General features: G+C 54.8%; 1 protein-coding gene across 7 annotated transcripts in view; it reads right to left on the bottom strand.

The window, feature by feature from the left end:
• The window catches only part of SPTLC1 (serine palmitoyltransferase long chain base subunit 1), a 47,186-nt gene extending 34,354 nt beyond the window's left edge, over positions 1-12,832 (bottom strand). For 4 of the 7 annotated variants that reach the window (XM_047699995.1, XM_047699988.1, XM_047699989.1 and 1 more), the window contains exons 1-3: positions 12,696-12,832; positions 9,885-9,992; positions 7,940-8,034 (exon numbers count right to left, since the gene is read on the bottom strand). In XM_047699995.1, the coding sequence (XP_047555951.1) occupies positions 7,940-8,034; positions 9,885-9,992; positions 12,696-12,752 (260 nt within the window). In that variant the 5' untranslated portion in view covers positions 12,753-12,832. Of the gene's footprint in view, positions 1-7,939; positions 8,035-9,884; positions 9,993-11,300; positions 11,414-12,695 lie in introns of those variants that run through there. The other 3 variants (XM_047699990.1, XM_047699991.1, XM_047699992.1) reach the window with 3 other exon arrangements.
• Between the last annotated feature and the right edge of the window lie 3,445 nt (positions 12,833-16,277).

Below are 16,277 nucleotides of genomic sequence, written 5' to 3'. Positions count from 1 at the left end.
TCCCACCGTGCTCCGCGCAGCTTGGCGGGGACGTCACACCCGGCCCTCACCACAGAACAGCAGAGGCCGGGACCCTTCAGGACCTCCTTGCCAATGCCAAGCTAGAAAGACAGCTCCACGATGAAGGAAGGCATCAGAGGACAGAAGGTGGGAAAATAAAACCCTTCCCACCCAAAAGCCACAGCCTCGCTAGTAGTGAGAGTCAGTAATTAGAAAGTGAACTTAGAGACACGGAGGACAGTGTTTCAACGGGAGGAGACCAGGATCACAGCAGCGCACGAACGCTGGGCTGGGCAGCAGCGTGAGCGCGGCTCCCTAGAGCAACGAGAGCCTCCAGAGCCCAAGAGAACTGTGTGCACACAAGCACCCGGCGGATGCCCCACAACTGCCAAATCACACACACTTCTTTTTCTACGGAGCAGAAGAGAGTTGGATAAACACACACAAAGGTGAATTCTAGCATATTAAAAACCTAGAAGATACTATGGAAGAGGTAACAAAAGAAAACGTGGAAGGATGTGCTTGCGACGCCGTGGAGTATGGACAAGTCCTCCCACACACAGAGTGAGACCAAGATGGATGAATCGGAGTCAAAATTAAGAATGTAGCTGGGGAGCCGGGGGGCTCAGTCAGTTAGGCGTCCGGCCCTTGGTCTCAGCTCAGGTCTTGGTCGCAGAGTCGTGAGTTCAGGCCCGGTGTTGGGCTCTGTGCTGTGTGTGGAGCCTACTTAAAAAGAGAGACAGGGAGAGACTGTGGTTCGGTGACGACACCACAGACAAAGCTCGCAGACGGGCAAAACTTACCGCACGTGACTGAACCGAAGACGCCATCGCTGTTTCTTTCTTTTTTTTTTTTTTTTAAAGATTTTATTTATTTATTTGAGAGAGAGACAGTGAGAGAGAGCATGAGTGAGGAGAAGGTCAGAGGGAGAAGCAGACTCCCCGTGGAGCTGGGAGCCCGATGCGGGACTCGATCCCGGGACTCCAGGATCATGACCTGAGCCGAAGGCAGTCGTCCAACCAACTGAGCCACCCAGGCGTCCCGCCATCACTGTTTCTAAAGGAAGGAGAACTGTGCTGATGAAACGGGAGGCGTTTTCTCGTGATCTCACCATGTCTGAGCTCACACCGAGCGAGCAGTTCCACTAGGCATCTCGCACACGCACTTCTGTCGCACGACGCTGCGCAGCGAAGCGGAAAACCTAACAGAAATCCTAACCTCTCCGCCCGAGCCCCGCTGTGCGCTCCGCGCCGTGGGTCACGGACCGCAGGGGCACGCCGACAGGACTCCTCTCTGCAGCCAGGAGCCCCGTGTCGTGCAGGGCGCTCCCGCGTCACGGCCGAGCTCCCCCGACAGCTTAGTGTCTCCCAGACTTCAAGTTCTGACGCCGACTCTCTCCCTGGACCGAACTCCTCCTTCCCCCAACGGAGCCGCATTTCTAAGCGCCAGCCCCAACCACCCACAGGCAGGAACCTGGCGGAGGGAAGCTCAAGCCTCAGTCCCCGCAGCCTCTGCTCACTGGCCGGGAGGACTCCGGGCCTCTCCTCCCCGGGTCTCCCCGCCAGTGGCGCTCACAGCTCTACAGAGGAGCTGTGGTGAGTGCGGCCAGGACCGGTTCACAGGCACAGAGGCAAGGAGGTCCCGCCGACAACAGCTCTCCGTGGCCCTGAGGTTCACCCCAGCTCAGAGATCTGACGACGGCAAGGACGCGAATGTGTGCTGGACGCGGATGCACAGAGCCCGCGCTGAGAGTGGCCACGGAGGGACGTCTGCGAGGCACACGGGATCCAGGCTCATCAAGATGCGCCGCAGTGCAGCGAGAGCGGGTGACAACACGAAGAGGCAGTCACAGGACGAAAACCCCGGCAGCTCCTAGCAGATGACATGATACGCAAAGGCCCAAATACTCAGAAAAGTACAAAATAAAACAATGTCGCCCAGCAGGGCTGTGGGGAGCTGGGTCCCCATATCCTAACGCAGGGGAGCGGAGACGCGTGCACCACCAGGTAGGGAAGCCCCACGGAATGGGGCAGGCGTGTGTCCGGACCCACTGCGGGCCCCAGAGACTCACGCAGCTGCACAAGGGGCCGGTCATCGCCAGCTCTTGTGTGGCGGTGGGGTGGGGGCAGCTGAGGGACCTAATGTGAGCAAAGCGGCTAAGGTCACAATGGAGGCCAACACAGCAGGCGGGGGCATGGAGCGAGAAGCACACCCCACCCTCCCCATCCCGTCTACGCCGCGCGAGATCTCGTTACCCCAAGATCTCGTTACCCCAAACGCCAGCTAGCGTCCGTCTCACTGCTGGTTCGTCTGCCCCAGAGGAGCTGCGATCCTGATCCGTGTGTGTGCCCAGCACGCTCCCGCGACACGGCGGGCACCCAGAGACGTGCAGAGCAGTGAGAGTAAGTAAGCATCAGAAAGAAGTCCGGAGCACAAAATTCAAAACATACGTTCACAAGGCGTTAAGATGTATTTCCAAAGGTAGTGTGACAGTTAACACTGGGAAACCGCACGGAAGCAGACCTGGGGTGCTGGGGGGAGGCTGGGGAAAGGCGGGAGGGGAGGCTGGGGAGTAGCAGCACGGCTCTATGCCAGTCACAAGAAGAACTGGGGATTCCAGGCCCCTCCCAGAGGAAGCGATCTTCAAGTGCGGCCCCTAACCGGGAGAGAGAGACCCACCAGCCCTGCAGCTCAGCCAGGGAGAAGCCCTCCCTGCCCTGGACCCTCGCTTGCCCCCAACACACCTTCAGTAAACAGCCCTGCCAACAGCCTCCTCCCTCAGATAACGGCATCCGCTCCCTTGTTTGTTGGACTTGCCTACGTTTAGCCCTAACTTGCTGGTCCCAAATTGTCATTTTTATTCCCAAATCAACCCATTTTTACTGGTAAAAGTAACTATTTTTACGGTTAACAATACGTGCATAATAAGAACAAAAAGCATCACTGCAGTAATGCAGACACACAGGACATGAAGCGATGACCGGAGTTCAGTGGAGGTATCTCAGGGGGCGGCCGAGTGGGGGGCTGGGGGAGGACGAAAGGGGACCAGGTGTAAAACACCGACCAGAGTGGGACGGAGGACAGGGTCAGCACCTGTGTCCACACGGCCCCACGTGGAGAAACGAAGACGGAGCCTCCACCGCGTCAGAAGACGCGCCTCGGGCAGAGCTGAGCGAGAAGCGGGACCCGAGCAAGCACCGGCTGCGGGGAAACACGAGCCCGCGCGTGTCACACACGTCTGTACCTAAAGGCGTGTGTCACGGCAACCCGAGAAGCTGCGCAGGCCAAGTCCCTCGGAAACAGTGAGAAGAAGGACAATTGCTAACGGACAATAACCACAACTCACTCAGTTTGAGGAAATCACCGAAGACAGGGAGTTTGGGACTAAAAATCCAGGCTCAAGACAACCAACAGTGCGACCCACGCAGACCTGTTCGGGGGCAGCGGAGGGTCAGTCACGCGTCCTCCGGGCTGTGCAGCCCCTGCACAACTGAAAGCTGAAGGCGGCCCCCAACGTGTGACAGGGCTGCGGGGTGACTTACCGACGGGGAGCCGGGGCGGGTGGGGCAGCCGCTCTGCACCCCGTCCAGGCGAGCCTTGCCCCAGCTCTTCGGGAGCCCAGGGCACGGGGACACGGTCACGGGGTGGTCATCTTAACTGGCGCCTTCTGTGGGCCGGTGATCCCGACCAGCTAGCTACGCTGTCTTCTCCAGGGACGACCGGAACGAGCCTCCCCCCTCTGGTCAGGGCACACGTTAACCTCCATGGGGCCCAGACCACGGAGCCCTGGCAAGGCCACGGCACGGGCACGAAATGGCAGGGCCAGAGACGGAGTCACGTTGTCAGCGTGCCGACCACACGGTGACTAGGAGGACGGCAAGGCTGATTGTATCTGATACCTGACCTGCACCAGCAGCGGGAAGGGAAAAGAAGAAACAAAACTCACATTTCAACATGCAGGTCAAGAATCCCAAACATCAGCAAAACCAACCAGCAACATATAAGAACCAATCAAACAGCCTTATTCCAGGAATTCACGAATTATTTATGAATAGGAAGACCTACCAGTGGCCTCTGGTAAACAGGACAGAAAGAACAAAACCCGTCTGCCTGCGCTTCCTTCTAATGGGACATAAGACGTCTCCAAGGTCTAACCATCTGATGCTACCAAGCCCACCCAGGATGCAGGGAGGGACGACTCCTGGCAAACGGACAGGTTGTCCGTGAGAAGTCACAGACCAGAGAGCGGCAGTGAGCGGCTCAGCCGCGGCTCCTGGAAAACAACCCCCCACCCCGGGGAACAGTTCCCAGTGGCACGAGGGCAGCTGGAAATCGGGTAAGCAGCAGCCACTCGTCCGATCCCCTCCTACTCTGCAGAAAGACAGACGTCCCCCTGGAAAAGCCCGAGTGTAACTGTGAGTCCTGCGGACAGCTGCAGCACGGCGCCGTGCGGAAAACAGGACCCGAGTGCAAATCCACGTGATGAAACATGGGACACCGAGCCCTCCTGGAACAAAGGAGGACACCTGCAGGATCTCGGTCAGGGAAGGATTGCAAAACCAACACGGAAGCACGAGCAACAAAAGAACAAAACAGACAACTGGACTTCGTCACAACGAGAAACACCTGTGCCTCCACGCGCACTGCAGAGAAGCGACAAACCCACAGAATGGGGAACATCTGCATGTCGTATTTTGATAAGGGACCAGGATCCAAGATGCACCAAGTGCTCTTGTAACTCCACGATGAAAAGACAAATAACCCAATTAGAAAATGGGCAAGTGACGTCAGTGGGTTATTCTCCAGAACAGACGTGTAAGCGGCCGATCAGCGCATGAAAAGGTCTCAGTGTCACTGGTCACCAGGAAATGCCAATCCCAGCCACGGAGGGTGCCACTCCCCACCCAGCAGGATGGTCCCAATGAAAGACAGTGTTGGCCAAGACAGGCAGAGATCCCAACTCCCATGGGTTGCTGGTGGGAATGGAAATGGTCCAGCCACTCTGGAAGACAGACTGGTGGCTCCTCAAAGTAAGTTCCCACAAACCTCAACGATTTCACTCTCAGGTGCGTATCCAGGAGAAACAAAAACGCATGCCCGCAGAACTAACGTGCACACAGGGCCGCCAGGGTGGCTCCGTCGGTTAAGTGTCTGCCTTTGGCTCAGGTCTTGACCCCGGGGTCTGGGACGAAGCCCCTGGAGTCGGGCTTCCTGCTCAGTGTGGAGTCGCTTCTCTGCCTCCCTCTGCCCTTCCCCCACTCATGCGTGCACGCTCTTTCTCTAATAAAATCTTAAAAAAAGGTGAAATTAAATAAAAAAAGTACACAAATACTCATGGGAGTTCATGAACTCATATAACTTCTCTCCTTTCATATACTAACGTGGAAACAACCCTCATGGCCATCAACGGATGAGTGAGCCAAGTATGATGCCTTCAGAGTGAAATACAGTATGATTCAGACACAAAACTGACAAGCTACTAGAGCATGCACAAGCCTTGGAAATGTGACGCTAAATGAAAGAAATCAGACACAAAGGGCCACATACCGCACGAATCCTTTAAAGTCCAAAACAGGCAAACACACGGAGAAAGTAGGTTAGTAGGTGTTGGGGGAAAGTAGATGGGAAATGGGGGGCATGGGTGTGCCATTTCCTTCTGGGGTGATAAAAATATTCTGGGGGCGCCTGGGTGGCTCAGTGGGTTAAGACTCTGCCCTCAGCTCAGGTCATGGTCTCAGGGTCCTGGGATTGAGCCCCACATCGGGCTCCCTGCTCGGCGGGGAGCCTGCTTCCCTCTGTCTCTGCCTGCCTCTCTGCCTGCTTGTGATCTGTCACATAAATAAATAAAATCTTAAAAAAAAATACTCTGAAATGAGACAGTGGCAATGGTTGCACAACTCTGTGAACATACTAAACCCACTCAGTTGTGGTGAATTAAAAGACTGAATTTCACCATCTGTGGATTAGATCAATACGGCCATTATTGAAAGGAAAAACCTCTCCGAGTTAAGTAAATTCACTTACTCTTGTGTTAACCCAGTACTGAATGAACGGCACTAGTGCGTTCACTGAAAAGTAGCTACATTTTCTTCTAAAGATTTTGCTTATTGATGTGACAGAGAGATCGCGAGCACGCAGAGAGGCGGGGGGGGGGGGGGGAGGGCTCCCCGCTGAGCAGAGAGCCCAATGCAGGGCTCGATCCCAGGACCTGAGATCATGACCTGAGCCGAGGGCAGAGGCGTCACCAACGGAGCCACCCAGGGGCCCCAAGACAAGCGGTCTTTATGAAGAAAATCACACAGCTCTACTGTAGGACATGAAAGACCAGAGTGACACACCAGACACACGGGGGTTTTCCCACGAGTCCACATCAGCGCACTGCCGGTCACGACCCGACCTCATTTGTCGGTCAACGCGCTCAGTTAAACAAGCTCACACCGAGGAACAGAACTGCAAAGAGCCATGCAGTTCGGAAGGACAAGGAGGTGAAGGGCTCGCTCTCGTCAAGGCGTATTCTTAAGCTGTGCTCTTCAGGTGAAGTTCTGGCACCAGGAGAGACAGACACACCGGCAGAGGAGAAACAGAGCCAGAAACAGACCTGTTAGAAGGGCAGACACTCTACAGAAAAAGGGACATTTCTACTCAGTAGGCAAACGATGGACAAGTCAATGCATGCTGGGACAGCTGACCGCCGTACCGACACGGGCACATTCGACCTTGGGGGGCAGGGAAGGACTTCTTAACCACAGCACTGCTGATGAGTAAGTCCGAGTGCAGAACGCCTAAAAATTCTGCATGACCATAGCAATGCACGGAGTGAAGAATGCAAACCTCCCTTCCATCGGCACAGGAGCGGAAGGACACGCTCAGAGATAGATGCTGCATCACGTTTTTAGACAAAATACTCAATAATCTCATGGCGTCAAGGATATGCATTAAAAGTATAAATAGAGGGACACCTGGGTGGCTCAGTGGGTCAAGTGTCTGACTCTTGATTTTGGCTCCTGACCGCTGGGTCTTGAGTTCAAGTCCCGCACCAGGCCGTGCGCTCAGCGTGGAACCTGTTGAGGGTTCTCTGTCTCCCTCTGTCCCTCTCTGTTCTTGGGCACGCGCTCTCTCTCTCCCTCTCTAAGATAAAGAAATTAGTCTTTTTTGTAAAAGGTTTAAATGTAAGTGAAAGACTCCACCAACTTCATGGAAATGGTGGTCCTTTGTGGGTGATAAGAGTAAGTGGTAGATGGGAAGGCGTTCCTTAGCCATAAGTGGAACGTTTTACTTCTTTCTTAAGGCAGATTTGAAATAAAGGCAGCAAAACGTGAATGCCTATTTATCCTGGATGGTGGGTATACGTGGGTCGGATATTTCCTATAAACTTAAAATACTTCTTAATCTAAGAAGGAGGCCGCGGTAAAGCAAAGACAAGCCACAGAAGAACTAAACACAAAGACAGATCAGACCTTGGAACAAGCGGGGGGAGAGGCAGCCCAAGGAAGGTCAGTGCGGAACTCGAACTGTCAGAGTCAAGTGCCGCTGGCCGCGCTGCCTCGCTAAGCAGAGGCGCGAGCGCACTACCCACACCCGGCTAAAGGTAACCCACGACAGGTCCACAATCAGAAGCCACGAAGCTGAGAAAAAGCAGGAGCACTGCTTTTCATTCTGAGTCTGTCTCACTGTTTGAAGTATTACAGGAACATGTATAATTTTGGTTTTTGTTTTTTTAATGGAAGAAGGGGACAAACTGCAATGCCCAAACTAGAGACCGCAGAACTGTCCGTACGTCCTTAGCAGAGTCCTACGTCGGGCAGTAAAACAGTTTCTGAGCTTCCGAGATTTCTCACTGTTGTGTTTCTGCTAGAAACACTACATAAACCTCTGCAGGCTTTGGCGAGCACACCTACAGGGGAGCAAGTACACATCCTTCGAGAACAAAGCACTTTACCCTGAAACGACGTTGTAGTTGAGAGCAGGATGGTCTTTCGAGACGGGAGGAACAAGAGGTTCCGGCTGCCACTCTTCAATCAATTCTTCCTTTTCCTACGGGAGAAGGAAACAAAATACATCAGGTGCTGGTCACCGGACAGTGACTGTTTTGCTCCCACACTCCCGTTAAAAGCAACCAGTAAGTTCCTTATCTGTCCCTGAACAGCAGCCCGCGAGGCCACGTCACGCACACTGTCCACCTGTGACCCGGGGCCAGATGTCAGAAGCCTCTCAGGACCCCCTTGCATTCAAGGGACTGCAGACCCGTAAAACCGAAGGACACTGCATCTATGTTGCCAGAAGTTAAGCTTTAAAAACAGTTTTTTTTCGGGGCGCCTGGGTGGCTCAGTGGGTTAAGCCGCTGCCTTCAGCTCAGGTCATGATCTCAGAGTCCTGGGATCGAGCCCTGCATGGGGCTCTCTGCTCAGCAGGGAGCCTGCTTCCTCCTCTCTCTCTGCCTGCCTCTCTGCCTGCTTGTGATCTCTCTGTCAAATAAATAAAATCTTAAAAAAAAAAAAAAAAAGTTTTTTTTCTTCCACAGCTTTTAGGGTAGGATGTCTGTGATTACTAAGTCTTGCTAAGTTCAGCTTTCAGAGGACGACTCTGAAGTTACGTCTAGTCACTGTCTAAGAAATGTAGTATGTGTGGACTCCAGCTCCATCAACAAAAACTCGAAATACCAGGAGTGACCAGCCGCTTACCAAGCTGAGCTAGAAACCAGCACCTGATCCTTCACAAGTTCTGAAATGCCGAGGGAAGGAGCAGAGACGGGACCTCTGCCCCGGATGGCCCAATCCTACTGCAACGCTATCCAGAGTGTTCCACGGCACGCTAATCCCACAAGGCAGTCGAAACAAAACGGTGGGGGAGGGCAGGATCTGTGGTCAAGGTGAGGGCATCTCTCCAGACAGGTTCAACTACCCACTGGCCTGAAGGCTACGTGAAATCATGGATGAGACACGCCCTGCTCTGCTTCAGCCCGGCTGCCCAAATATATCTGCCCTAAGAACCGCAGGCTTCATGTCCTCTGGGGGGCCCTGCCTGACTGTCCTACAATGAACACGAACGAGCAGGACGGCGGCAGCCAGTCAGCGCAGCGTGGGACGTGACCACCGCACTGCTGCCTCAACTCTGCCCCCCTCCACGCTGCACCAGCGCTGCCCTGCGGACCGGAGCTGCAGACATTTTCATGGAAAAACCGTTCTCACAGTCGCGGGTCTCTCTGAGCATCCTGGCCCAGCGCTGCAGGGGCTGGGGAGGGAAAGGGCCCGAGGGACGGAAACCGCGGTGCGGTCAGAGCTGCTCTTCCCTCCCGCACTGGGCTGACTTTCCTAGGTGCTCCCACTGAAGGGGGAGGACGAGCTTCTTCTCCACAAGCCCCTCATCCTTCCGGTGAACGGGACGCCACGTGGGCAGTGCCACAGTCCCCTAGACACTTCTGCTTCCTAAGGTTGCCTGGCTCGGGCTTGGGCTGGGTCCCTTACCACAGAGAAATTCGGTTTGGGGTGGGGAGGTGGGAGGATTCTTTCCTACTCCGAATTTCCTTCTTGAAGAACCCAGGGAAAACCATTTGGGTTTCAGAACCAGTGGTGTTCCTCCTGAGCCGCTCACGTCACCCTGGGTGCGGATCATCGAAATCCTGTCGCTGCGCAGGCTTCCCTCCTACCGTCTGCCCTAACACTGCTGCTTCCCTAACGCAGTGCAGCCTTCTGTGGCGGGGTGCCCCTCTGGGTGGCTACTTTACCCCTGGCTTCTCCACGTTCTGCTTCTGATATTTCCTTTCCCTCAATTGTTTACACGACAGAAAAAATTTTAACATATGTAGGTGAGCCACCACCAGTACTTTTTGGAAAGAGGTACCAACTGTAGTCACACAATGAATAATGAAAGATTTAATTTCTTACCTTGCCTGTAAGATCAGATCGTTCTTGTAATTTGTACGTTTTAGAGAACAGAAGTCTGATTATCCAGAGAATTAGAATGCCTTCCAAAATAAGGTGGTAAGCAGGAGCCTAAGAATGAGTCAAAAACCAAAAAAGAAATGAAATAAACACTTGCAAAATCTGCACATAAATTGTGATGCACTCATATATCGCTTCCATGACCTTAAACCTATTGCTTCTTAAGATTTATTTTCAGGGCGCCTGGGTGGCTCAGTGGGTTAAGCCGCTGCCTTCGGCTCAGGTCATGGTCTCAGGGTCCTGGGATCGAGTCCCACATCGGGTTCTCTGCTCAGCGGGGAGCTGCTTCCCCCTCTCTCTCTGCCTGCCTCTCTGCCTGCTTGTGATCTCTCTGTCAAATAAATAAATAAAATCTTTTAAAAAAAGGAAGATTTATTTTCAAAACTCCTTTCATTTCTACTCATTCCTCTCCCCATTTCTAATAGCAATTTCTCCTCCACACGAAAAACCTCTGATAGCACAGCTTTAACACCTCCATAGGAACAAAATCTAATTCTTAAAATAAAACCGGATGTAGAAGCCCAGCACGTGGAACGGTATCAACGACCAGATGGGTTGGACACTGCACGTTTCTACTGGTGGGAAGGGACAGCAACCGGCCCGTCACAGCTCCGCGAGCCTTCTTCCACCCCAGAGAAGCATGGATGAGTCCCAAGAGTTCTCTGACACTCAGTTTCCACAGCTCTCGGCGTTTTGCACATCTTACTCTATTTTCCGTATCCCTGATGAGGCTCTTTAAATCCTTCTTGGAACACGGCTGAGAGGAAAAGACTTTATAAATGCCTAAAGGAATGGCAGTTTTTTCCCTACAGCAGTTCCCCAAAGTACGCAGCGTGTTCCACGTCAGCCGGCACGAAGACACCTCACGGAAACGGTCCACGCCAGGTCCTCCTTCCACGGTACGTTTCCAGGATGAAGGCTGGGCGGGCTTCTGTGTTTTGTACAACTAGACACACCAAGTGCGCGTGGAAGATTCCAGACAGTGACTAAAGCCCAGTCAACTGCAGAGAGACCTACTCCAGTAAGCTGTCCGGGAAAGCCGTTTAAAAGAGGAATTTAGAACAGTAAACACAAGTTCTGTGCGAATGTCGGACGAAAAGAAAGTGAAGACGATTCACCGCAGTTAAAAACAAAAACCCAGAACGTGGAGATGGGAAAACTGCAGACACACTGATCAGTTACCTCCTAAGTCCACACACAATTCTGTTTCTAACTACACACATATGTTACATGCACATACTCGTGTTTCTGTTTTGGGTGTAGGACTCCTCCAATTCTGTGCCCAGCTGTAACAGAACCGGCGAGCAACGGAAATCTCTCTCTGAGAAGATTCTAAGTATACGGATTCCCCTTGAACACCATTCATTTAAGAGTAAGGACTCCAGTCTGAACATTCTGTTGGTTTTCTTGGGACATCTGGGGGGCTCAGTCACTCGGGCGTCTTCCTTTGGGTCGGGGTCATGATCCCAGGGTCCGGGGATCTAGTTCTGTGTGTGTGTGGTGGTGGGGGGGGGGGTCCTTGCTCGGCAGGGAGCCTGCTTCTCCCCCTGCTCCCGCTCGCGCGCTCTCTCTCTGACAAGTAAGTAAATAAAATCTTTAAGAAAAGAACATTCTTTGGCTGTTCTCGGCACCTGTACTCCAGTAGGCATCTCGCTCTACAAAGAAACCGTCGTAAGAAAACCGAAATACTGACTGTCTAGTGCGTTAATCACAATCACAAATGCAGCTTCTTCTCCTGGAAGTGCCCCATCCAAGAGGACGCCTCGCTCCTGACCCGCTGTCAGTCCTCACAAACGAAGCAGCAGCACAGAACACGGAATTGTTCATTTGCTTTTACAAACGCCCACGTCAAGGGCTTTTATCTCCGTGACTGGAACGCGGACCGCACTGGCCACCGCGCGCCTCACATCCGTTCTGTGAGCCGGTTTTCGGAGGTTCCGAGAGGTCCCGCAGGGAAGGCGGCGGCGTCGAGGAGACCCGGGATGCGCGGCCCCGTCCCGGGAGTTCCCGCCGCCCGTTCCCGGCGCCTCCCCCGCGCCGCCGCCGTCCCCCGCACAGCCACCGCGCGCAGGAGGCTGGTAACACGGTCCCGAGTCCCCGGCTCCTCCCCTGCTCCGGCCTCGAGGCTGGCGGGCGGCCGCCGCACCGACCCCGCGGGGACAGCACGCGCGGGAAGCGCTCCCGGCCCGGGCGGCAGAGCTCGGCGGACGCCGGTGGGGCGAACACTCGCTCCCAGCCGCGGTTCCGCCGCCCCCGACGCACCTGCAGCCGCCGGCCCTTCCGGAGGCGAGCGCGCCGCGCCCCGGAGCCCGCGGGGAGGGCGCGTTCACGGGGCAGCAGCGGACACGCAGGGAGCGGCGACGACTCCGCATCGCGTCCCGCGGCCGCCGGGGCCGCTCGCGCCCACAGCAGCAAACAAACTCCGCACTCGGCTCCGTCCCCCCGTCCGCTCGGCGCCCCGGGCACCCGCTCCCCGCGGCCGCCGGACAGAGCTCGCCCACGCAGCTTCGCCGCCCCGACCCGCTGCCCGTCCCCGCTCGGGAGCGCCGAGAGCAGCCTCGGCCCCGCGCCCGCCGCCCGTTTCCCTCCCGGCGCCGACCGCGACCCTCGGCTCCAGCGCCAGCCCGAGTCTCCCCGCGAGCCCGTCCAGCCGGGGACGCCGGGGTCGGCGCGCGGCGCAGCCGGCCTCGCCCGGGACCCGTCGGACCCGCAGGGCCCGGCGCGGTCGCGAGCCGCTTGGGCGCTCGGGCTCACCTCGTAGAGCGCCTGGACCATCTCCACCAGAACCCACTGCTCCGCGGCAGTCGCCATGGTCAGCCACCCGCGCTTCCTTCCGGAAGGCGGGTCGCAGCGACGTCACGCGGCGCGCGGCGCAGCCCGGTGACGTAAGGCCTGGGGGCGGGGCTGGCGAGCGGGGGTGGGCGGGGCTGGCGAGCGGGGGTGGCACCACCTGCCGGCGCCTGCGCGCTGGAGGAAGCGGGAGGCCTGGGCCGCAGACTTGGTGGGAGTCGAGCTTCGGGTCTCCCCGGCGGCCGGGACAGGCGGGGCAGGTGTTGTGCGGCCGTGCGGGGGCGGGACCCGGGCCGGGCTCCCGGGAGGGCGGCTGACCGTAATGCTTGCCCTGCGCTCGCAGGGCTGCTGGTCCCTTCTCCGGGGCGGACGCAACCCGCGCAGGCACAGACGCCCGGAAAGCTGCGGCACGTGCGCGCTCTGCTCCGGCGCGGGCGGGGTCTGCGGCCCGACGCGCCGGGGGTCGCCCCGCGGGCCTTCCTGCGCGGGCCTGATCCCGGGCCGGCCCTGCCTCGGAGCGCCGCGTCCCACGCGCGTCCCGTGCCGGGGCCCGGACGCACCACGCGCGGACCGGTCTGTCCCCCGCGGCCCCGGGCCTCACTCTGATCTCGGCCGCCGCGCACCGCGCTCCCGGGGCAGTGCGGCTCCCCGGGCGGAGCGGCCCTTCCCGCCGCGGGAAGCACCCCCAGGCTCTGGCTCACCGACCGGTATGCTCCGTCCTGCTGGAACTTTCCCCAGCTTAGCGGCGGTCGGACGACGCCTCGCTGACTTCTCGTCGTGGTGCTCTGCTTGTCCGTGCCGTTTAGCGACTTCTCTCAGCGTGTGCAGCGCTTCCAGGAACCACCTGTTTACGCTCTTTGCCCATTTTTCGTTTGGTGATTTTCATCTTCTTACGGGTTTACAGGGGCTCTTTCTGCAAGCCGATTGTCTCATATGTTTCCCGTCTCATAGGTGACATTTTTGCTGTTTCTTTCCGGCTGCTCATGCGGTCTCTGTCGCACCTACCTTTTGGACTTCATGTCACATGTCACACTGTCCCTGACCGCCTCTGGACTCAGATCCGCTGGCGAAGCGCATCTCCGCGGGACCCGCGCGGTCCTCCGAGCCGGCATCAGCCGTGGCCGCGCACACTAGCCTTTACCTGCTCAGTTCCATGTCCTGTCCGGGCTCTGCTGCGGTCCCCGAGTGGCCCCTTCCGTCCCTGCTCGGACCTTCAGCAGATCATTGTCCAGCCACATCCTGGGCCCTCCCTCAACAGTGCGAGTCCCTTGCCATGTGGATCAGCCAAGATTCTCCCGAGTCGTGAGGCTGATTTTGTTTTTGCTCAACCCCGCCTGCTTCAACTTCCCTCTTTCTTCTCCCGTTTAACTAGAATCAGCAGGAAGGGACCCACCCGTACCTTCCACGCTTTGCTTAGAAATCTCAGCTCATTATTCGAGTTCATCACCGGCAGGTTCTACTTTCCCCAGGACTGCAGGACACGGTTCAGCCAAGTTCTTTGCCAGCACAGTGCAATCATCTTCTTTGCTCCAGTCCCCAGTAACACATTCCTCATCTCCTTCTGAGCCCTCCACACACGTTTGTCACATCCATGTTGAATGACATGCTGTTCGCGATGCGCTGTGCGTTCTGAGAGGACAACCTCCTCTCCAGTGCTCTTGATTTCCTTCTGAGCCCTCGCCAGGCTGCCTTTAAAGTCCATATTTTACTAATAGTCTCTTCAGGAAGTCCAGGCTTTATCTCCTGCGAAACTCAAAATTCTCCCAATTTCCACCCAATCACCTAATTCCAAAGCCACTTCCACAGTGCGAGGCATTTGGTACGGCAGTACTCGGTTTCCCAGGAACAAAATCTGCAGGCTTTTCCTAGGGTGACCACAACAAATTATTGTACAGTGGGTAGCTTAAAACAAGAGAATTCATTCTCTTGGAGTTCTTCAAGTCAGAAGTTCAAAATCCAGAGGTCCGCAGGGCTGCCTTCCCTCTGAAGACTCCGGGAGAGAGACTTCCCCTGCTCCCCCTTCTAGTTCTGGTGGCTCCATGGGTCCCTTGGCTTGTGGCTCCATTGCTCCCATCTTGGCCTCCACCTTCACAGGTTCTTCTCCTCTTTCTCTATGTGTCTCTCCTCCGTGTTTCCTATAAGGACACTTGTCATCAGATTTAGGGCCCCTGAAGATAGTCCAGGATGATATAATCTTGGGATCCTTAATTACACGACAACCTCCCTCTCTTCCTGATTCAACCACTCAACTAACATTGCATAATATAGAGTTATTGTATAATTCTATATAGAATATTGTATAATATATCACATAACCAACATTATATACCTATATATACAATATAGGATGTACATAGTACAATACGAGTGCCTAATATGCAGTCTCAGATTGTGGAAGCATCTGTTTCAAAAGTCATGCATCCCGAATAATCATACCTCCAGCTGCATCACACAGCGATGAGCCACACAAGCAGGAATTAGGCTGTCCCCACGGGTTAGGGTTAGGGCTTCTCAGGAAGCCCTGGAGACACCTGACTACTTGGGTGACCCCACTTTTCCCTCTCCACACCATAATTCAGTAATATTTGCAAACTGTGTATCCGATAAGAGCTTAATATCCCGAATACATGAGAACTGCAACTCAGTAACAAAAACCAAAACAACCCAAGTAAATAATGGGCAAAGGACTCTAACAGACATTTTTCCAAAGCAAATATGCAAATAGTCACTAAGCACATGAAAGGGTGATTAATGTCCCTGAATTGTACACTTAAAAGTGATTAAAGAAGTAAATTATTTTAGGTAAGTGTTTTACCACAGTAAAAAGCAAAAACAAAAACCCTACTATTTCTTTATATGAATATATTTATCTTTTATGTTAATTAACTCTTTTTTTTCAAAATTTCCAACTTTCATCCTTTTGTGCTTCATCATGGTAAAATTTCTTTTTTTTTTTCTTAAAGATTTTATTATTTATTTGACAGAGAGAGAGATCACAAGTAGGCAGAGAAGCAGGCAGAGAGAGAGAGGGGGAAGCAGACTCCCCACCAAGTGGAGAGCCGGATGTGGGGCTCGATCCCAGGACCCTGGGATCATGACCTGAGCCAAAGGCAGAGGATTTAACCCACTGAGCCACCCAGGTGCCCCCATCATGGTAAAATTTCTATAGTTAGCATTCCAGCCCACTAATTCTCTCTTGTATCCATGCAGCCTATCGGATCAGTGGTTTCAACATGAGTTTCAGTGATCGTTTCTAGGAGTGTTAAGTAGGATTCACATCACGCATTCATCAACAGGTATTTCCTGAGCACTCCCTTCAGAACTGGAGTCACAGGACCCCAGACAGGTGACGTCCCAACCTCCTGGGTCATGGGAAGACAGACCCTAAACGTATACAACTAACGATGTGGCTTAAGGTCATGAAATGCTATGTGGGAAAGGACAGTCTGGATGGAGATAAGGAATTACAGAGAGTGGACAGGACAGGCCTCTCCGAAGACATACCGTTTGGACAGAACGCTAAAGCAAGGGAAGGAGCCCCATGAG

The sequence above is a fragment of the Lutra lutra genome, chromosome 13, assembly GCF_902655055.1.
Source record: "Lutra lutra chromosome 13, mLutLut1.2, whole genome shotgun sequence".
Taxonomy (NCBI): Eukaryota; Metazoa; Chordata; class Mammalia; order Carnivora; family Mustelidae; genus Lutra; species Lutra lutra.
Note: the sequence above shows the minus strand (reverse complement) of the source record. Positions and strands in the feature narration are given on the sequence as shown.